General features: G+C 41.1%; 1 protein-coding gene across 1 annotated transcript; it reads right to left on the bottom strand.

Moving 5' to 3' along the window:
* Positions 1 to 351: 351 nt before the first annotated feature.
* On the bottom strand, positions 352 to 18,815 carry LOC118431577. The gene is made up of 26 exons (XM_035842819.1): positions 18,695 to 18,815; positions 18,312 to 18,396; positions 17,696 to 17,979; positions 17,255 to 17,309; positions 16,866 to 17,000; positions 16,400 to 16,611; positions 15,966 to 16,096; positions 15,524 to 15,723; positions 15,056 to 15,201; positions 14,600 to 14,712; positions 13,934 to 14,153; positions 13,243 to 13,385; positions 13,042 to 13,112; positions 12,408 to 12,562; positions 11,740 to 11,906; positions 11,106 to 11,277; positions 10,600 to 10,731; positions 10,016 to 10,198; positions 9,042 to 9,198; positions 7,769 to 7,929; positions 6,825 to 6,969; positions 6,024 to 6,233; positions 5,523 to 5,623; positions 5,103 to 5,238; positions 1,609 to 1,730; positions 352 to 516 (listed from the first exon to the last, which is right to left on the bottom strand). Exons 1-26 carry the CDS (start codon positions 18,809 to 18,811, stop codon positions 352 to 354), a joined length of 3,918 nt encoding a protein of 1,305 aa, XP_035698712.1. The 5' UTR covers positions 18,812 to 18,815.
* Between the last annotated feature and the right edge of the window lie 3,611 nt (positions 18,816 to 22,426).

Raw genomic sequence — 22,426 nt, 5'->3', positions numbered from 1 at the left:
AATGCTCTTAAAATGATCTAAAAATCATAAATGATTAGTACCTCCATAAAATCCATATAAAACTTTACAAATGCTCACCTAGCACAATGCATATTGGACATACTGAAAAATCAGAGTGACTCACAGCAGCTTCCATTGATAGCAGTCGAACGTCGGTGGAGAAAACCATTCCATAGCTTCCACCTGCTCCCCAACCTGCAAAGATCATTGTCATTAATTGTCATTATAATCAGTTATGATATAGCTGGTTCCAAAAGTATTACAAAATACACAAAGTTACAAATTGAACTCTAAATCTTTTGACCTGGTAATGAGTTGAAACTATGATTGTGCTATAAATGTAAGCGGTACTTACGGAAAAACATGGAGAATAGGCCCAAGTGGGAAGAAGACTGTGTACTCGAAGAACTTGACATTGTACGGCCCAAACGGAATTCTAAAAGTTAGCTTCTTGTCCAGAGACGTGAACTGATCCTTGAAGACTTGGTGCAGGGCATTGTCAATAGCTGCTAAGGCCTAAAGAGATTAAGAAAAGCATATAAGGGAAGGGAAAGGAAAGTGATCACAATCTACGTAGTTTTAGCTCACTAAAGAGCTAGTCTTCCACTGGTTATGACAGAGAGGACAGATGCTACTCTAGTATGTACTGTATTTACAGATTCATTGTACCAAGGAGGTTAGGAAAAGTTGATTTGCCTACTAGCTCTTTTAAACAAGCTATATCGAACAGTGAATCACAGCTTAACGTCCTGTTCTAAGGAACCCTTTCCAATAGCATGCATGTTGGGTGAGCAATACAGTCGGCACCGGAGATGTGGCCCAAGACACAACAACAGCTAGTGGCTAGAGACAACATGAACTATAAGTCTAAGAGTAGGTACCAGTCACTTAAATTTCTGCTACCCCAAAATTTGGACTAGAATTGAACATTCCAGGCATTAATGCACTCTCCAAGCAGAGGTTAGGCTCCGGCTATTTTATAAGGGTTTTTTTTAGTCGTTTTTAGCGGGCTTAGTATTTTGTATTTATCTTGCTGTGTCAAAACCTAATAATGGCTGGCGTACTTCAAGAAAAATGACAAAAAAGAAAGCCCGATAAAAACGACAAAAAAAAAAAACGTAAAAAAACAGCCGGAGCCTAACCTCTGCTAAGAGAGTAGCATTAGAGATGTCTAGGACGGAATAGCAGAGAAGCGAGTGCATATATCTTGTGCATTGTATAATAAATGTTGGAGCAAACCACCATCCGGATGGTACCTGGGCTAGTGGACTACACCATGCAAAATGACTGTTTGGAAGATTATATATTATCATGATATTTGAGACTGAATTCAATGTTTGTTTCAACCTCTTACATTGTACATGTGTATGTCTTATCTTGTGGGTCACAACATTATCAATAAAAACTTGTGACCGACTTGTATTGTCTTGTGGCAATCTCAATAAATCGGGGTAAGACATTGTGCGTTGTCTTACTCCGCCCGCCGGGGACGACAGATGATGAAATCAAATTGAATCAAATTATTGGCAATGTGGATTACATAATTATTCTCCTGTCAATGCATTGTCTACCTTACTGAAAGAAAATACTTGGAAAGCCTTCACATACAATGTCGCGATAAAGTGTTCGTAGTTCCCGTAGGACATCGGTAACATCGTCTGCCAGCATATTGGCTTCATCTATCAGCTTCTCAATGTCGCCTATTGACAATTGCTGCAAGTCTGCAATACCTGGTGTATGAGAGGAAAAAAAGGGACCAAAGCCAATAGGTAGGATTGGCAATAAATTGATAAATTATAGCTAGATTATAGACTGATATGTATGCTGCACAAGATTTTAATTACAATTGCCATTTCCTTACTGAATTAGCTGAATAAAACATGTCATATATATGTAACTGCATAATACTAATTTTATCCATAGAATAAAGTCTGAGACTCTTTTTTTTCCACAATAATTTTATTGTTACTTTACTTCTTCTCATTTTTCAAAACAACGGTTGTGAAAAAATAGTCTCTTTATCTAGTGACTTACCATCTGATGAAATTATTCACAAATTTGATTGATAACTAGAGTTCGGGGACCTCATACCTCCATTAAATATTTATTACTTTTTGGTGGATGGTATGTATGTTTATAGTCGGTTGTATTTGAGAGTAATGGTTATAAATGTTATGGGAAAGTAGTGGTGTATTTATTTAATGACACAGAGGATGTCCATCTGATTAGTAATTATTAAAATGTGACACTTAATTGTGTAATGTGCGTTTAAGAGGTCGATGGTATATGGTAGCGTGGTGTTCCTTAAGCTTGATGTTTGGCATTTAAACTGTCTAAGGTTGTCAGTATTATTGAGGTTCGACTATGTGCCTCAGAGCGGTGTGGTGGGAGGAAGTTGGGAAACTCAGAAAGAAGAAGGGATGTGGCCAACTTTAGTCAGATGGTGATTTGATTTTCCACCAATATGTCATAACATCAGCTGTTCACACGGTACAAAAATGAGATGCACACTTTCCTCTGATAGCCCTACATCAACTGTAAGATGAATACTTGGCGCCAACCCCGTCTGCTAAAAAACAAGTACCATTGGCTACGAAAGAGACAACTAACAACTGTCCCTTATCGTAACGAAATCAGAACATCTGTATCGCCCATAAAACTTCTGACACCCAACCCATCTAAGATGAGAGGACCTAATGGCATTTTAATCACCATGTCACTCAAATCAGCAGTACAGTATGTGAGACATCCATACCTGTTAATCATTACCGTTAAATGTACCTCAACTTCTTACAATCAGGGTTCTAGCCAGGATTTTATTTTAGCGTGGTGGGAATGGCATGGTAGCAAAGTGACCCATCAGGAGATTGGTGTGGAAGGGGGGTCTTGGCCCCTCCACGGTGAGATTTTGATAATGTTGAGTTAAAAAGTTGGTATTCTGTTAACAGCACAGTCAGTTTTGAATGGCATATCATCATTTTTCATTGTTTAGACATTGTTGAACAAGTAAATGATAGTAAAGCACCACTACACTAGTTAAAAATGAGCGTAGTGGGCCTTATTTTAGCGTAGTGGTCACAAATTTTAGCGTAGTGGCCCACTACGCTAAAATGCACTAGCTAGAACCCTGTACAATTATACTTACGCTTCACATCTCCATGATATCCTAAGCAGACATAAATAAAACTAATCATCATATTAAAAAAACTCGGGGTTCCCCAAACAGCTGTCATACAAATCACCTCACTATCTGCTTGGAGCTAAGCCCATTAACAAACACTTAAAGCACGATGCCTGTTCCAATATATTGCAGATATAGGGGGGATTTCTGATATTATTACATCGATTATAACGACAGATACGGCGCCCAAAATCACATCGAATTTGCATACATGTCCAGAAATGGGTGAAATGTACGAAGTTTGGATCAGCCTACGTCACACGTAATTTCCGACAACTTCTAGCTTCCGACAACTTCTGACAACCGCTGTCGGCAAAGTTCGGGAAACGTCGACAATTATCCGTGACGTAGCTACGCTAAGTTCGTACATGGGGCCGACCTAATGTACGATGTACGATGTTCGAAGTTAATATGTTTTCTACTTTGTGGGTTATGCTAAGTTCGTACATGGGGCGGACCTAATGTACGATGTACGATGTTCGAAGTTAAGATTTTTCTATTTTGTGGGTTATGCTAAGTTCGTACATGGGGCGGACCTAATGTACGATGTACGATGTACGAAGTTAAGATATTTTGACTATGCTGTGGGTTATGCTAACTCTGTACGCAGCATTCTATACTACTTTCACCTGTCGCACATGGTAAATGTGAAACATGTAGAATAATGATGTTTTGTCTGAAAATAATAAAAATGCAACATGTATTGCATTTATCTTTTGTTGAACATTAATTTTGATAATTTACAAGGTCAGCAGTCCTGCTCTCTCCAGTTTTCTCTGATTTTTTAAGTTCGTACATCGTACATCGTACAACAACCCTGCCCCTATGTACTAAGTTAGATTTTTTAAGTTCGTACATCGTACATCGTACATCAACCCTGCCCCTCTGTACTAAGTTAGATTTTTTAAGTTCGTACATCGTACATCGTACACCAACCCTGCCCCTCTGTACTAAGTTAGATTTTTCAAGTTCGTACATCGTACATCGTACATCAACCCTGCCCCTCTGTACTAAGTTAGATTTTTTAACTTCGTACATCGTACATCGTACATCAACCCTGCCCCTCTGTACTAAGTTAGATTTTTTAAGTTCGTACATCGTACATCGTACATCAACCCTGCCCCTCTGTACTAAGTTAGATTTTTTAAGTTCGTACATCGTACATCGTACATCAACCCTGCCCCTCTGTACTAAGTTAGATTTTTTAAGTTCGTACATCGTACATCGTACATCGTACACCAACCCTGCCTACCTGTACAAAGTTAGATGACGTCACTTGAAACTTCCGAAGTTTACCGATTACGGTCTATATCTACCTTTAACTTCGTACAAGTTCGTACAAGTTCGTACACACTAACTTCGTACAATTACCCCTTTTCTGGACATACCTCCGAATTTGAGCTTTCATCACACTCCACCAACACAACAAGTATGAAACCAATCCATCCAGCCGTTCTTGAGTAATCTTGTACACAGACAGAGACACATAAACAGAAAATATAACCTCCATTCCATGACATTTCATGGAGGTAACTACTGTGCCAACTGTTACAAATATTTCAAACAGTCCTAAGCAGACATAAATAAAACTACTGGGGGTTCATCAAACAGCTGTCACCTCACTATCTGCTTGCAGCTAAGCCCATTAACAAACACATACAGCACGATGCCTGTACCAATATATCTCAAATATAGGGGTGATTTCTGATATTATTACATCAATTATAACGACAGATACGGCTCCCAAGATCTCATCGATTCGAGCTTTCATCACACCCCACCAACACAACAAGTATGAAACCAATCCATCCAGCCGTTCTTGAGTAATCATCTACACAGACAGAGACACATAACAGAAAATATAACCTCCATTCCATGACATTTCATGGAGGTAATTAAAGAGGAAAAGAAAAATGCCTACTTCTCTTTCTCCTTCCAGACGGTGCCAGGCCTGTTGTTTGACAAATTCCCAGCTGCAGTCTTGTGTTGCTCAAGACGCTCACATAGGGGAGGCACAGGTCGTCCCGTACTGAGCACAGGGTCACTTGGAAGGTGAGCTGCAAGAGCAGTTTATGTTTGTTTGTTTGTTTGAACCTTACATTTAGTTATTCATGAGAAGCTCAAATCAGCCTGCAGGCCACTTTTCATCGAGGTCATAGGGGAGGTAAGGGTCAGGTAGTCAGGTAGCTTTGTGTATGACTAAAAAAGTAAATATGACTGAACAAATGAATAAAGAGAAGAAGAATGGAACTATATCAATAGACCAAAGACACAGCAATTCAATAATCTTTATGGGCTTATTGCAATATTTTTGCTTGTTCAAAAAGCCTCACTTTCTTACCTCGATACCACCTGGAATGCTGGAAATTTTGTACTTGAAGATCACTTGTGCCATGTCCAAAATCTGTAGGTTTTCTTCTGTCGGTCCAACACCTTCTTCCGCTGTTTGAAAGAAGTACATCTTAGTAAAAAGCATTCAACACAATGATCATAGCTTGCCTAGTAGATAAAAGTGTGAGTCTTACTTCATACTTTATAATGGGATATTTCTATCAATGCATAGTGTAGTTAAACAGTGAAAATGTCCATGAATACACTCATGAGGTACAGACAAACCTGATTCAACAAACACTCAAACTATAGTATGTAAATATGGCCTACACTATTTTAATGTGGCTGGGGACAGGATATGTGCTTTTGTCTGCCATCATTTCTGCAGCATTTGACAATGATAGTGTATGATACAAACTTTGGCAAAGAATACTTCATGCGCACGGTTGTGTAGTTAAGAAACTATGATGTAGCTAAACAGAGCTGCATAGAATGATAGACCATTGCCTACCAAAGGAAGGGTCGATGATGTTGAAGGTCTTCCTCCATGATCCCAAACCTAGGGTCAGCTGGTTGTTACAAGGGTCAATCTTTGCAAACGCACTAATGGAGCGCTTGGTGAAGACAAGATTCAGCTCCACACAGCACGTCACTCCCAGGCAGTTGTCATCGAAGAAACAGTGCATGTTCTGGGGCAGGTGCTCTCGTAAATCCGGACATTCTAGTAGAGGGAACAGAAAGTCAAAACAAACTTAATAAACAAGTCAATATTTCAATCTGTCAACACCATGTGTAACATTGGTTTGTTGATATGTGGATGAAGATAGACATTCAGGTAGTAAGATACACATGGTAACAGTTACCAATTTCATAGAATTTGGAAACTGTCACAAATGTCAGCATTTGATTTACACTGTACAATGTAAACAGTCACCAGGTCTACTGGTGTAATGTTTGAACTTTCAATATGTCATATTAAAGAATGTTTTTAAAACATTACAGAGAAACACAATACTATGAGACAGAATGAAGTGAAATGTCGATGAAGTTTAGACATCAAGGTGATAAAATATGCCAAATAGCAATTGCTAAAGCAATTGGATATGATTTTGGCCACGGTAAGACATTTCAGATAACATCCATTATCTTTCATCAGTGTCACGGAAGAGATCCTGTAGTAGAGTAGGTTTTATATCCTGATATGAATTGATATGCAAAGGATAAAATGACAACATTTTAGTAGTCCACTTATAGGAAAAAGTTTAGTACGTAAAGAGAAATGAGAAATATGCTGTTCAGATTAAGTACATACTGTTTTCTGGTTTCCTGTAGTTTTTAATCAGAGTGTTTCTGGACCCAGTAGCGGGGTTTCCACCGTCACGCAGAATTCTCTTCAGAGCTGCGTCATCGAGTGTCTCAGGTACAGGACAGGACGTCTTCTCTAGATGGAGTGAGTCCTGAAGAGAAACATTAGCATATATTGTAAATGCAGAAACTTTTGCGGTGGTTTAATGTTTGCGTTTTTTGTGCTGGCCCCTTCACCGCGAATTTAAAACTGCCGCAAACATTTTTCCCTGGCAGTACTAAGAGACTACAGTGCATGGTGCTGCCGCGAACTTAAAACCATCGCAAGAAGTCCTTTTTCCCGCTACCGCGAAATTAAATCTCTGCGAACTTAAATGCATTTACAGTATTTCAACTGTCCTTTAGAACTTACTCTTTGTCAACGTAGGCAAAACATTTGCTGCAAGTAAACATCACTTCTGAACGTTGAACATTATGATATACATCATATTTTACTACATTAGTTTTACATTGTGACTTCCTTAAAAAGGTTTAAAATCATACATTCAAAGAACAAATATATCAAGCACCCTGCAAAAGAAATGTTTAAGTGATAAATCATACAATTCTTTAATTGATAAATAAGCTTAGCCTCCTTTGCGACCTTTCAAGAGCACTGGCATTTATTTTTGTGGTAGTGCCAATTTTCGATTTTTGTTGGGGCCAGGTTGTTATGATGGAAAGGTAGTCTGACTCTGTCATAGTCTGACTCTATCTCAGTTTGGGGTATATGTATAGTGGGCACAGACAAGACCTTCCCAGCATAAGAACCTAGCTCACTCACTCACTAGTCCCAACCTAGTCCCAATATTGTTGACAACTGCATTCCACCAACAACAGCAAACGCCAGTGCACACAGAAGGCTGCAAAGGAGGCTACATGCCCATAAACACATTCCGCAAAATCACTAACCAGAAGTCGTTCCACTATCCGTTCAAGCCGAGCCTTAGCCTCTGACAGTCCTGACTCGACCATGAACTCAAAAACTTTGGAGAGTTTCAGACTCCGGAAGTCAAAATCAAGTAGCGAGACGATTTCATTCAAGTCTGGAAGGTCCAGGCTGCTCACAAAGCCTACAGCAGGGAAAAATGGACTATTCAATATCACATATTTGCCATTGTCTGATAACGGTTAATGCGACACTGATTGTATAATCAGGTTAGAAAAGTTGACCCGTATTTGACCTTTTCATGGGTCATATCAGCCCACCCACCCCTCCTTCTACGGCGACTGCAAATGGTCATAAAACTCGTTGAATAACATTGAAACCTTGGACGTCCATTTAGTTGACGACGGAACCGCTTTGTCAATGTCAGCCATCATTCGGCTGGGTGGGTTGGGTCGCATGAGTCCTGAGATGTACAGTCCTATAAAATATTTCTTGCACGGTGCCGGTTGCAATGTGGACAGGGAAGGGAACTGTCGATGATGTCAAGACGAGGTTGGATAAACTGTCAAGACGAGGTTGGATAAACTCTGGGATAACAGTGACGACTCATGACGAGTTCGGCACAAAGAACTGCGAGAGTGAATTCGAAGTCTGGGCTTCCACAGTACCATCCTCCGTAGTCACCGCTGGCTTAATCCTTTCGGTTAGCACTTAAAATAGCGAAAAGATTGAGCCAGTTGTCACTCCGGAGGGATGGTACTCAGGCTAGCAGCACAGCGCCCGGGGCCCTCAATACTAGTCGTAGGCACCCTCTTTGACTTTGCCCCATCACTCTGCTCGGTCGCTAGCTGGTCTGTGTGATGCAAACTCCGCTGTCCAGGGCTTTGACTGCCGCATCCCTGCCTCTATATGGTTCCAACGATGTTGGCCGGGTCGCTATCAGCGCGATTTTTCTGTCGAGTCGCTGGTCATTTGCTCCCATGAGTCGAGAGCCAACTTGCAAAATCGACCAGGTCAACTTTGTCCACCTGATTACTCAAAAAAATGTCACATTTCGTCCACCCAATAGCAGAGGTCAACTTTGGTCACCTGGTTACCCTAACAACCTCGCATGCTGTCAGTTGACAGAATAGCGTCAGTGATGTTTTAGTGCGTACATGTTATCTGTGTTATTCATTGATATATATCGTTACATCAGGACTAAATGAGAAGACTGTAAAATAAGCCTAGCAGTAGAAGGTTTTTAAGAAAGTGGGATATCGCTGTCAAACAATGTCCGAACACTTGTTGAATTACCCTTTGCCTGGTCAAACCATTGCCCCACGTCCCTTTTCTTTCTTTCATTGACATCAGGAAACTCTTGGTCTAGATCGGAGATGTCCGGTTCGACTCTAGCCGGTGAGGTGTCCTCCTCTCTGGAGCCTCCAAAGTTTCCTCTGGATATGACCCTATTCTGTAAGAGTCAACATAAAGTCCAATACATTCACAAGCGGAATAAGAGGCCTCTTGATATAAGATGTTAAACACATCTTCTTACAAATAACATGAAAAACTGAAGATTTTAACGAAGCCCCAAGTCCTCTATTATTCATTTAGATCAAAACCGTTCCACATCTTGAATACTATTGATGGCGTTTCATCCCTTATCTTCGTCTACTGTCTTCACTTACAAACAATCAAACATGCAAATGAACTAAGACCTCCCAACTAACAATATTATCCTAAACTATGCAACAACACAAAAAAATAAAATCTTTTTTATGTAGATCATTCAAACCCACATGGAGATGAAGTACTTCAAGTTGTTTCTACCCGATTAGATAAAAAAGAAAAATCGGCCAAAATAGGGACACTTGGTAAAGAGATCATAGTTCCAATTGGTTTGGAGTACAACGAGGACAATGTGGCACTGCACTCGAGTTTTGTAATTTATATTAACAGTGCCACATGCACTGTACAGACAGAAGGTAAAGGTAGCCTTTTACCTCCCCGACCGAAGTCAGGTGCCCGTTTTTTTACACCTGGTTGAAGTAAGGAAGGTCGTGTTAAATGCCTTTCCCAAGGACACAACGTCGGGGGCAGAGCGGGGCTCGAACTCGGGACCTATGGATTCGAGCCGAACCCAATACCAGTTACACCACATCCGACGCCACAAAGTACAATTCATTGGAGTACAATTCATCCGACCTTTGACGTCAAATGAATAATTCTGTGGCCAGAAAATTACTCAGGTAATTTAACCTACCCACCTGTCAGGTTTAAAAACATACCTTAAACTCCAGGTTCCAGTCCCCGCACTCCTGTTCCCAGCCCGGTACTACCATGTCTCTCTTCTCCGTGAAGCGCGTGGGGTCCACCAACCCCCCAGACTCGATGTTCCTGATCGCCATGTGGATGTGGTTCGGTTGGCAGGCGGAGGAGGATACTGTGCCGATCAGGCTTCCCTTGAAAACCTTTCAAATATATCAGCAAATGATTTTAGACATATCTTTGATTTGGTCGATGAATTTGGACATCTAGGTAGTAACATATGGCAAAAAGCAATTCCTTAAGTAAATGGATATGATTCCAAAACCAAATCCAGTTGCTTGCGTAACTGCTTTTTGGCGTATCTTTAATTTTCTTATAAATATCAAAGATATATCAAAGATATCAAAGAATAGTTCGCCATTATATTTTCAATTTGTTTTGAAGATTGGCTAGCCGGGTACGATAGCTTTCAATCTAGTGTAAAACATACTTTATGAATTGAAGCCTCAAGCTCCAAGATGAATTACATCTCCTTGGTATATAAAAGACGCATAAAGGTGTACATTGTCATTTATGATTGCTTATATATAAGATATCAACTTACCCGTTTCATCTCTTTCTCGGTGAGGAAGTCCACGTTAGTAATGATGACTTCTAGTTTTTCCATCGAGTCCGTCGTTATGGTCACTTGGTTACTTCCCGACCTTCTAATGATGCCGGAAAATGGCGCACCGATCTGTAAGGAAAAGTTAAGTTGAACATGGACAAATAAAGCTTGTGAAAGCAGATTTCAATCTCACCGGAAAGTCATAATGAAGATTTTGCTTTAGAAGTAGGTTATGGTTGTCCATAAATATGTACCTTTACAGTTGATTCATCTGCATGTGAGGAAAAGACGTCGTAAAACGAAGCGAACTGGAAAATACCTGAAAGTTTGTCTCGACACTAGTTGGTTACGATATGGATCACAAAGTATCTAGCAAGATATATACGTTGCTTGCATGATACTGTCAAAAATGGTCCCCATTAAGTATGTAAAGCTTGAGTGATCAAATATTGGAAATATTGAAGACGTGATACGTAAGCCATGAAGAGTAAACACTTGCTTACCTGTTGTCCGGCGGCTGCCTCCAGAAGCACCCCTTGTTCAGCGTACCGCCCCTGTCCCGTGCTCGGGTAGAAACCGTCTCCACAGGAGTCGGACTCCAGGTACTTTCTGGGGAAATCCTGGTCAGCCTTGTTCCCGAAGATTTGTTCAATCAGGGATTTAGCTTCGTCGTAACTAAAATGGGGAAAGAAGGCATATGTTTGTGTGTATCACAAGTAATTAGGAATCATAGTGACTCGGAATATGACAATACATGTGTAATCAGGTAAAGAAGGCTGACCTATATTTGACCTTTGACATTACCAATACTGACCGCCTGATGGCCACAGTTGTCGCAATTCGTCCGTTGATAGTATCTAGTTTTAAAGGTCATCTATGTGCTTGAAATGATTTTTCGGTTGCATTCGAAATCGCATGCTTGCTAACGTTCTAACCTAGCTTTTGCACATCCATCTACAAATTTCCTTTAAAAATACCCAACGAAGATACCCCTACTGTGCTTGGTGATAATGAATTCACTCTATGATAGTTCTGAGGAAATCCGAATTTTTGAACACATCAATCCTTGGTTGGTAATTCTGGTACGCATCTATTTGTCTGGGGGCCATCGAATTATGTCCGACAGCGGTGACTTACCCGTTTTTAATCGCCTGGTAGCCGTCTTTGATGGACTTGATGATGTCCACCGTCTCCTCGAACGCGGAGAGGAAGATATCGGGAATCCGCCGGACTTCTTGTACGGGACCAAGAAGTCCGTTCATCAGTTCACGCAACTCATTCACAATCTGTTGTCTCACTGCGTTCTGAAACAGCAACATATACAGCTTTACAGTATTCTTTGTATACAGACAAGTATTTTACCCACTTAGGCTTACGTTCCATCTGGAAAAATAGGCCTTGCCGGGCAGTTCACGGATTTCCTTTTACTATTGGGCGTGACCCCACTTCCCTTACGGCTACTGGGGTATTTTGGGCCCACTCAAGAATCAGGTGAATCTGATTTGAACTTAAGATTAACCAGGGACCCGGTAATAAATAGATAGCTGACAGCTACATAGGTATAACTCTCACGTGGTGTGGCTATTCGGCCAAGTATTCAGCATATGCGGAATGGTAACAAAAGTTGAATACATGCCACTAGCAGTGGACTTGTCCCTTACTTTAGTAGTTCTTGCAAGGCTTTACAACACAGAGGCCACAGAGGCGTATATTTGGCGAGGAAAGACTCTAACGTCTCTGCACAATGTGTTGCATATGTTTATTTTTTCTGGCTTGTAGTTACAATAAAGCCGATAACAACTTACAATGTCGATTCCAAAGAAACGCCTGGTGAAGTCCGTAGACTCCACCTGTTGCAGCGCCCAGTCGTCCAGCGTCAGGAGGGAGTCCCACGCCACAGAGATGTCATCACCGATCTGTGTCAGATCTTCTCGCAGGTTCATCCAATGGAGCGTCTTGTCTGGGATTCAAAATAAACATCGTGATTTGAAGGCACTGTTTAAAATTATTGTATTTGTCGATGTCAACTCCTGAGAGGCAGCGTCACCTCATCTTTCAACGTGGAGACAAGCTATTCCAACATGGTTAAAGAATCAGACACTGCCAGATTCAAGAAACCAGAAGAAGACCACTGGCACAAAGTGTGATAGAGATGGCCACGATTGCATAGGCTAATGGTCAGTCATCAAAGAAGATGCCAGTGCCTTCCATGACCAAACCTATTGTCTGCTTAAGATCGGATGCGGCCTATGGTGGTTTAAGCTAATTATACTTTAGAGGTATTAGAATTATGACAGTTTTGAATCTTCTATAGAAAATAAATGCCCGCCAATATACAAACATGACGTACTGAAGACTGTGGTTCTTGGTCATCGTCAGGACTAACTTCATTATATAATTATACACTATCGGCGGAGTAGTTGTATTGGTCAAACGTACCTTCGTTGAACAAGAGAGCTTTCTCAATTCGCTCCTTTGCCTCAATGACACCCCTCACTGCAAACTTGATCCTGAAAAAAAAGATAAAACATCTTATCGGACAAATGTAATCACAAAGAACATTTTACCCATCATGATGGAAACTTAACCATTGGTATTCTTCAGTCCTATTGATTACACATACAGGCCATTGCTACTCACATTGTTACTCCTTTGAAGATGTCTTCTATAGCAGTTTTCGGTGTTCTGATCAGCTTCCCGATGGAGGAGACGATCATCTTCACACCGTTCTTGATCTGGTCGGCAGCCCAGGGGAGCGTGATGGTGACTGCATCTACGATGGACTGTAGAACAACAATGAATGAATGAACCAACATCATTATCATTACGGGCCTCTTGTCAAAACTAAGTTGACACTCTCCTTCTCTTAGCTTTCATGCTCTACATGATGTTCTGTGAGACCTGGAACTGTCCGTCGAGTGTGTAAAGATTTTTAGTTCACAATCATAGACAATGCCTAATTGTTCTATTTTTAGTTCAGAGAATGGCAGGCCTAGAAATGAATGGCAATCAAGTACCTGGGAAAGATTGGTATCCAATAGAGCGGTGTGAAAGTTTTAGCGGTTGAATTGATTGTACAATAAGAAATGGAGAAAAAAAGTATTGAAAACTTGAGACAAGCTTCCAGCTTTCGCCACGTTACTTTCCGATGTTTTTTTTTTTCATTGTGATAGGCAAATTAGAAATAGACGCGACGAAATGCTGAATACATACTAGGTGACGCTTACACAATCATGAGCACCATGAGCCCACGTCTAGTGGAGAATTAGACATAAAACAAGGACAACAACATCAACTGAGTAGGCGTGAGAACTTGATGTGTCATACGTACATTGTAGAACTCCATGACTTCGGCCTTGACGTCACTGATGAGCGTGCTGACACGCTGGACCACTTGCTTCACGTTTTCCACGACCGGAGGGAGGTTGGTGTACTCCCCGGCTTTTCGGATGAACTCTTTGGCCTTGACTCTGAACTCTCGAACTTGGTTAGGAAGGTTCTTCACCGCTTCTATGATGTCCCGGAAGATGCCGTCTATGGAGCCAGTGGTTCTATTGAAAGAGTATTAATTGTTGGGTTATCACGTCACTATCATAAAAGTTCTAGTAGTACACTATAGCTATAAATGCAATTTGCTAGGATCTACAGCAATTCACAGACTGGTGTAGTTACGGTTTTGCTAAACTGTCAAATTAGTCCCCATCCGTACTGGTATAAATGCTAGATACAATATCATGTAAGTGGAGATCCATCTATAAGGTTTAGGTTTCTCCTTTTGCTTGGGTTATGCATAGTGTTTTGTCGGCCAGAGATATTCTGTGTATATTGGCATTATTCTGCAGTCATTGTGTTTTCCATATTGGTTGGTTGTCGACGAGTGCAAAGTCATAACATAAGAACTTTTACATATGATCTACATCTACCTGAACATGCCTGCCTTAGATTTACAGATATGTATATTTTTGTTACGGCGTCAGGTGACAATACATTAGCTTACCTTCCCAGAAGTTGCTTGAAACGGATGATGTTGTTCTTAACGTTCCCAACGACCTGGTTGATCACGCGGTCAAACAGCTTAACCAGTCGGAAAACCTCTTCAAAGTTGAACTCCTGCAGAATGAAATTATAAGCAAGAGCTCAGCATGCATAAAAATGACGTAATTCTATAAAGTTCTGCGTTCACAACAATTTTCTTGTTCATTTGTTTGACTTCAATCTGAAAATCATAACATATGAATCTGCCAATGCAAATGAATTAAATATCCTACAATGCAGTTCTTTTGAGCTTACTGGATCCACTTGTAGCTGCCTTTACTCAAGCTATTGTCCAGTGGTAGGCTCAGGACATCATGGACACAGTATGTATGAAACATATACATGCAGTTGGCTCAATACATGTCAAAATGTTAGAGATAGTCTAGGGTACATTTGCACAAAATAATAGCTGCCATACCTGGAAGATGTTGAATTCGTATTGCGCCTTTCCCTTGAAGCAGACTCTCGCATCCAGGAATTTGTAATCGATTCCGATAATCCCCACATGCACCTTGGCATACGCCATATCAAGTGCGTCCACATAAAACCCTCCTCTCAGCGGACCTGTATGTAGAGGGGCAAAGCCAAGTAGGACTTTTGTACAGACCCGTAATTTCCATCATAGAAATAGGCCAATAACAGCTATTCTAATCACATGCCAGTTACTTTTTTTTGCTCACGATCACAAATACTGCAAATTGTTTTTCGCTGACATTTTTGCTGTTTCGGCAATGTGTAAAGAAGGATATCATTTTCCGGCCATATTATAACATTTTCAAATATGTCACAATATATTTTTTAACACGTCACAAGATGACAAAACATTGATAGTCTCAAAATATTGGCGGTTTTATAGAAAATCGCCGGTAGTAAGACTTGAACTCACTCAGATCCAGTTCCATCTCGTTCCTGATGACCAGCCCCATGGACGCGCCCACCTTGCTGGAGCCGATCCGCTTGTGCCAGTCCATGCTCGGCGTCTCCAGCTTGAAGTGGAAGGGCTTAAACAACTTTTCTATCTTTTCTATGACGTCCGTCAGTCCCCTCCTTTCTCTTTCTTCTGCGATGGCCGTTTGGTTCAGATATCTGGAAACAATCATTAATCGAACCATAACATTATCAACATAAAAGGTAGAAAAATGTCAGTGCAACTGAACTTGAAGATTGACAAGCAGATAGATGTAGGATTGCAAAGTTTGTATTGTTACGTTATAGACAAGGACACCAGACAAGATATTTATTTTCATCTATTGTATGAAATATTTTAGACCAAACACATTATTCTTTTACTTCAGCTGGAACAAGATTTGATCCTTCGTAACCCGTACCTATCGTTGATTTGTTGCTGAGCCGTCCACAGTTGGTTTGCCCGGGGATGTCCCAGGTAGTCCAGAGCGGCTGCGTACCGCACGTGGCCGTCCGGATCCTCTAGTGCCACACGGAGGATCTCGTCTGCTGCCTGTCGTGTGATAGGATTAAAGAACTGGATTAGGCGGATTAGGAGAGATTAACGGATTAATCCATTTCTACCTTTTCGATTTGAAAGATATCAAAAGAAAGTCTCATGCTTAGAAACACTTTTTTCTAAGAGATATATTTTGATCTTTCGAGATGAACGGATGCCTACTACTACATTTTGATTGATGCGAAAGTAACCTGCCATTCTCCATTGTGCTGAAAATTATAATTCCTTCTTCCTCAAGTAATGAATTAAAATGCACCGTAGTCAAATAGATAAAAGATTTGGTAGGGTTTTATTTACCTTCTGATGATCATAGCTTTTCAGCGCGGTCATGCTGGTCCTCTTCAGCACAGAAGGTGCGTCAGTACTGTTTATGTAGGACACCAGGTAGTCATAGGACCTGTCCATCCCGGCGTTCCCCAGGGCGCCCAGGATCGTGGCCTTCTCGTGCAGGTGACTGCTGTACTCCTCTTCTGTCAGCACGGATCGCAGCTGCCGGTGCTTCCATGGGTCTTTGGGGAACGGAATGTGAATTTAGATCAAGAACATAATTAGAATATTTCCAAGCTTGCTTAGTTGAAGATAATACATCCAGCTAAACGAGAAAGAGAGAGGCAGAGAGAGAGAGAGAGAGAGAGAGAGAGAGAGAGAGAGAGAGAGAGAGAGAGAGAGAGAGAGAGAGATAAAGATAGACAGAGACAGACAGAGACAGGGATAAGATATAGAGACCGGCATACAGGAAAGAGTTGAATATGAATTTGCTCACCGTGAGTCTCCACCATCCCGTGTAGCCTGTCTATGATGCCGTCAGCCCGTGCAGGGTCGATGGTGTGGATGTTTCCCGCCAGAGTCCCGAGCAGCAGGTGTGTCCGGGTCCACACGTGCCGACCGTCCTCCTCGTCTGGTGGCAGCAGTAACATAAACTTAAGCTTGATGTTTGAATGTTCAATACTTATGAATACTATACTACTAGAAGCATAAAATGCGGCATATGCTATAGTAGAATTGAAATCAGCTCAACTTAACTTAATTCAATATGAGATCAGAAACCAGTACAAAGTTATAGTTTACCAAGCCCCACCTATGTAACCCTACCTACGACTTCCTTATTTGTCACAGAGGTGAATTTTGATAGATGTTGAGTAGATAACTTACCATCAAACTGAATCTTCCATTTGAAGCACATGTTCTCTACTGTTTCAATGGTGATCTGAAACAAACCATAACATCACATGGTAATTTTCAAGTATGAACTGTTTACAAGTATGACTCTAATAAGCATTTAAGTTCGCGGGGATTTAATTTCGTGGGAGCGGGGAAAATGACTTTTCGCGGTGGTTTTAAGTTCGCGGTAGCACCATGCAATGTAGTCTATTACTGCCATGGAAAAATGTTCGCGGTGAAGTGGCCAACGCGAAAACAGCGAACATAAAACCACCGCGAACATTTCTGCATTTACAGTAGCTACTGAAAGTTAGTCGAGCATTCTGTTATTGAATGGAATCCTTTGGTTCAGTTCTTTTGCCGAGGAATAAAAATCAACGGCCATATATACTTTTAACTGTCACAAATGTGTTGCCATTGAAAAGTAAATACCTCAGGCGGCGGACGTTCCAGCCCGAAGAAATGGAAGAGCGTCCTGAGGACAAGCTTCGCGTCCTTCTGCTGAGGCGTCAGCACCAGCTGGGTCAGCAGGGTCAGGGAGGCGTTGGTTGCCATGGCGCCGAGTGCGTCAGCAATGACGTCACGGTTCTCTATGTCATCCTCCGAGGTTGAGTTGGCCGGTATGTAGGTGTTGGCCACTGTGGTAAGATTGTCAGACGATAGGTGATGCAGCGCCTCCACGATGTTATGGAAACACGTGATCCTCTCCTGGGATTCTGTAGTGTTTAAAGATAGAGTGGTGGTAAATGATGTGGCACCTGATGACTATGATTATGTGAAAGATACGAATTGGAGATGATATTTGTATATACCAGAACGTATTTTAGAGATGTTGAGTCTAATGTAACCAACAACGGACGATCAGAAGCAGTTGAGAATTCGAATGGACTCGCCCAGGATATAGGTAATCAACCCAAGATGATGATGAGAGGACGGCCATGATGGTAGTTATAAGGAGGCTGAAAGTGTCACATGTACAAATTGACAGCAAACAATCAAGTGTGTAGAAGTATCACATAAAAACGTGAAATGTGAGTTGAGGGCTCACCTTTAGGCCTGACCGTTCTCATACACGTCAGGTTACCAACGATGGTGTCTTCTTGGTCTTCCAGGGTCAGGATATGTTTTGGGGGCTGAAACGCAAAGTGAACGAATTGCAACAAGAACATGTACATATCATGCAGTTCTGGCATTCAAGCTATAGCTTTCCACTTTAGTATAAATGTATTGAGGAGCTTTATGTAACAATGCAGTGGTGGATAAGCACACACACAGCTTTAATTGAATTCGTACATCTTTTGTACATGCCAGTTAGCAGCAAGTACTATGTTTCTTTTTCAACGAGTGTTCCCATTACTCCTCCCAAAGCATCAACGTAAGCATGACTGGAATATTATATATAAGGAGAAAGGGATCGTAGTCTGTAGCTACCTCATCAATGACGAGAGATCCATGTTTAAACCCTGTAGGAACATCTTCGTAGCCGTCCCGTCTGTCAGCTGGTATGACCTGCAGGAGCTTCAGATGGCCATCAGATTCAGCTGTCATCAACGGCAAGTCTGTAGTATAGAAAAGAACATTACCCAAGACCATTGTATGGCTTGGCATTGTGAGAAATAAATACAGAATCAAAAGATGATTAAAAGTTTAGCAGTGATAGAAGTACAGCCACTTACCGTAGTCCTCGTCCTCAAGCTCTTGCAGCTTTGCTGGATTCCCTGGTATTCCAGCATTGGGGTTATATCTGAACCGGGCATAAGTATTAGTCTCAATACTGCATAGATGAGCTCAGCAGTGGTAAGAGTACAATGGAAGCCGCTTAATTGCACACCCAATTTGCCAGCGAATTCCGTGCAATTATCCGGCGTGTGCGATAATGCGAAGTTATCCAGTTGGACCACATCACCACGGGATTTGGGGATTCTGTGCAATTGACCGAAGTGTGCACTGTAATACAGTAGAAGGCGTCCAATTGCCCATCCCATTTGGCGGGGTATTCAGCTAGACCGCAACGGTTTGTATTTGGGAATTCCGTGCAATCAATAGAATTGTGCGGTTATCAATTGTGCAATTAACTGACTTCTCCTGTACTATCATTATCTTTTGAATCAAAATCAGTTTGTATTTTCTGCTTCGTACTGTTGTCCCACATGGGATGAAGAGGATAAGTAAGTAAGTACTTTTGCATGCTCATTTCCAGCATGCTCATTTCCAGCTTTAGGAGGTAGCATTCCAATATGAAGAGACTTACCCTGGTGTTGCTTGGTCTGGTGAAGAGAATGTTTCCTTCGTTTGGACCGTGTGGGGGACTTCGTGATCCTTGTGGTAGAGAATTTGCTGCAATCACAACAGAAATACCTGTTAACACCTAAGAAAGTAAGGTAGTACCGCTTGTTTTTTTTTTGTAAGTCATGATGTGTTTGACGGTTTTAAAGACTATTCAAAATGCGTTGCAGCGATGTAATGACTGTTGTAACTTTGAATTGCAAAGATATTCCAGTGTATTTGCTGCCTATCCCATGCTGTTTTTATCCCATGCTTGCTGCATTCTTCCTACCTTCTCGTTCTTGGCTTTGGCGTTGCGGACCAAGTGACCATGTTTTGTCCTTGTGAACAAAATGCCCTCCGGAGTGACCTTGCCCACGTAGGTAAGGTCATCTTCACCTGGAAATTCATTAAGACAAGATATGACTTAGAGGCGCCCAATTAAAAATGTACTTAATGAATGCTTTGAATCACACAGAGACGAAAGGATCCATACCTTCATGTCCAGTTTCTTTCACACTGTAGGACCAAGGCTTGCCATGAGTAATGGTCTGAAACATACAGAAAGAAAGGTTGCGTTAACATCAAACAAAATTATGATTTGCTTATCAGCGACATCGATGATTCATTGAGAATGGGTCTATTTGGCACCAGCTCCTCTCATATAATCTAGCCATACCTAGAGTTGTCGCAACCCTTGGTGCTGAAAAGCTATTCACAACCAGAAACTTTTATTACTTCCTGATGCCATTGTAGTTTGCAATGGTGTTTTGGTGTTTGGCTTATTGTATGGGCTCGTACTGCATAAACTGCATATTCTTCGAGTTTTTGACATGATTATAGGACTGTGCATTGAGATAGATCGATTTCATATGGTTTGCCAGAGTGTTGATAAAAGGATGGTCGATGAGTATTTGCTACAGACAATTGTCGTATCAGATCTTTACACAAATTACACAGAAGTTGGAGCAAACCCGGGTGCTGAAATGCCAGTAAGGGAATGTTACACATTGATAAACGGATGGTTGAAGAAGGACCAAAAAGGCGAAGAACGCCCCTCACCTGAGGAGTAGTATGGAGACGTGCAGACAGAAGTCCCACCAGGACCTTCTTCGTGCCCAGCACGTGATGATGTTCATCATGGGGATGGAACACGCGCACTACCTCGCCGTTATTAGACACGGCGAAAAGAAACCTGTAGTGACAAGAGCAGTAAAATGAATAAAGAAATTTAACGAAAGAATGTCTGCATTATCTACTTTAAGACTTCCCATGCATTTATATGCACATACTAGTAGCATGAAGAAACCTGACAGAATACAGGGCATCAAATAAGAACTTTAGAAATTAATGACTGTCTAAAAGAGCTACCTGCACTAATACGGCATATGATCATATGGTCAATCTTGTATATTGAATAAATGTACTCTTTTTACACATCCCTTGCTTTCCTTCCACCGACGTTTTCATGACCGGTAGTCTCTATTATTAGTGCGGTTCTGAATGGTTCACATTGTACTGCAGCTATAGGTGTTGCTGTTTACAGATGTTGTAACCGAAACGTCGTTGGAAATAAAACAACGATTGTATAAAAATAGCACCCTTATTCAATGACTTGATGTATCTATTCACGAATGTTGTATCTACCTATCACTTAACGACTAAAATGGTAATGCAAGACCACGTAAGGCCATTGGTGATCCTTATAGAATCAATCATGGACGTCACCTAGACAACTAGGACATGGAAAAGTACCTTTTGGAGTAGTCCAGGTCATCGAATACAGCTTGGTTTCCTGCATGAAAATGGTACAATGTTACTCAAAATCGTACATCTACAGGAGATTCGTAAAACTAAAACCGTTGGTAACACAATTCCTATGTATGTTAAAGTATACTAATTAGGCTAGTTGTAACGTTATGACTTTTAAGAAGCAGTAATAAGTGGCATTTCCTTACCATCTCTGTGTGTTATCTCCTGGGCCACGTTATTCACTATCAGATCGCAGACTGTGTTGTTTTGATCATCATGGCGTAGGGGAATGACGCTGAACTGAAAAAAAATTGAGAAAGTTTAGACTGCAGTAAAATGACTGAATCAACCACTTCGTGGAGGTGTACCTATACCTGACCAAGGTTCTTTGACTTGGAAAATTTATTCATGGTAACCATCAAATAATTAAATTTTGCGATAGTAGACAAAGGGTTTGCGACAAGCCAGCACATGCTGGCAATGCATATAGTAGACTTAGTTCATTGTGCGGCCATTTTGCGGCAATATGAATCGGAAATTTATTCCGGACATGAGGAGGAGATCTTTTAAGAACAGTCGAAAAGTAATGCGCGCGCGAATGTCACACATAAAATCAAGTTAGCGTGGCCTAAACTGTGTCAGTAGCAAAACTTTGTTTATTCATGAGAAGCTCAAATCGGCCCACAGGCCGCTTTTCATGAAGATCATAAGGGGTGAGGGAAGCGACAGATAGATCTGATAAAGACACAAATTACATCATTTTAAGTCCTTATAAAAGATAGGCATGGATCATTTCATTGTCCCACTCAATGTTGATCATTAAGTCCTAATAAAAAAAGGCAGAGCTAATGTTAGCCACATTCCATTGTCCCACTCAATGTTGATCGTTTTTATATACCTGTCATGCATGTTTTCATAGTTGGCACCTTGCAATATAACACGTCGTCGTCAAAACACACTTATGTCTAGACTACCGACTGACAGTTATTGGTTTGCCCTGCGTTTATATAAAGGTCAATGATTTGTATTTCAAACAATGTCTGACGTAATATTTTTGATCGTTACAGCGCAAAGAAGGGCGGTTGCTAAGACTGAGTACGACCCTTAAAACCAGAAGGTCCTTTATGCCTGAGAAGTTCCTAAATT

Source organism: Branchiostoma floridae, chromosome 15, assembly GCF_000003815.2.
Source record: "Branchiostoma floridae strain S238N-H82 chromosome 15, Bfl_VNyyK, whole genome shotgun sequence".
Classification (NCBI taxonomy): Eukaryota; Metazoa; Chordata; class Leptocardii; order Amphioxiformes; family Branchiostomatidae; genus Branchiostoma; species Branchiostoma floridae.
Note: the sequence above shows the minus strand (reverse complement) of the source record. Positions and strands in the feature narration are given on the sequence as shown.

Excerpts from the sequence above, each read along its gene's own strand:
- LOC118431577 (XM_035842819.1), bottom strand. The coding sequence starts at position 18,811 with ATGACAGCTGAATCTGATGGCCATCTGAAGCTCCTGCAGGTCATACCA. Across the intron at positions 17,310-17,695 it reads TGGAACGTCCGCCGCCTGAG|ATCACCATTGAAACAGTAGA; the intron begins GTATTTACTTTT and ends GGTTTGTTTCAG. Across the intron at positions 517-1,608 it reads GAACACTTTATCGCGACATT|GCCTTAGCAGCTATTGACAA; the intron begins GTATGTGAAGGC and ends TAATCTCTTTAG.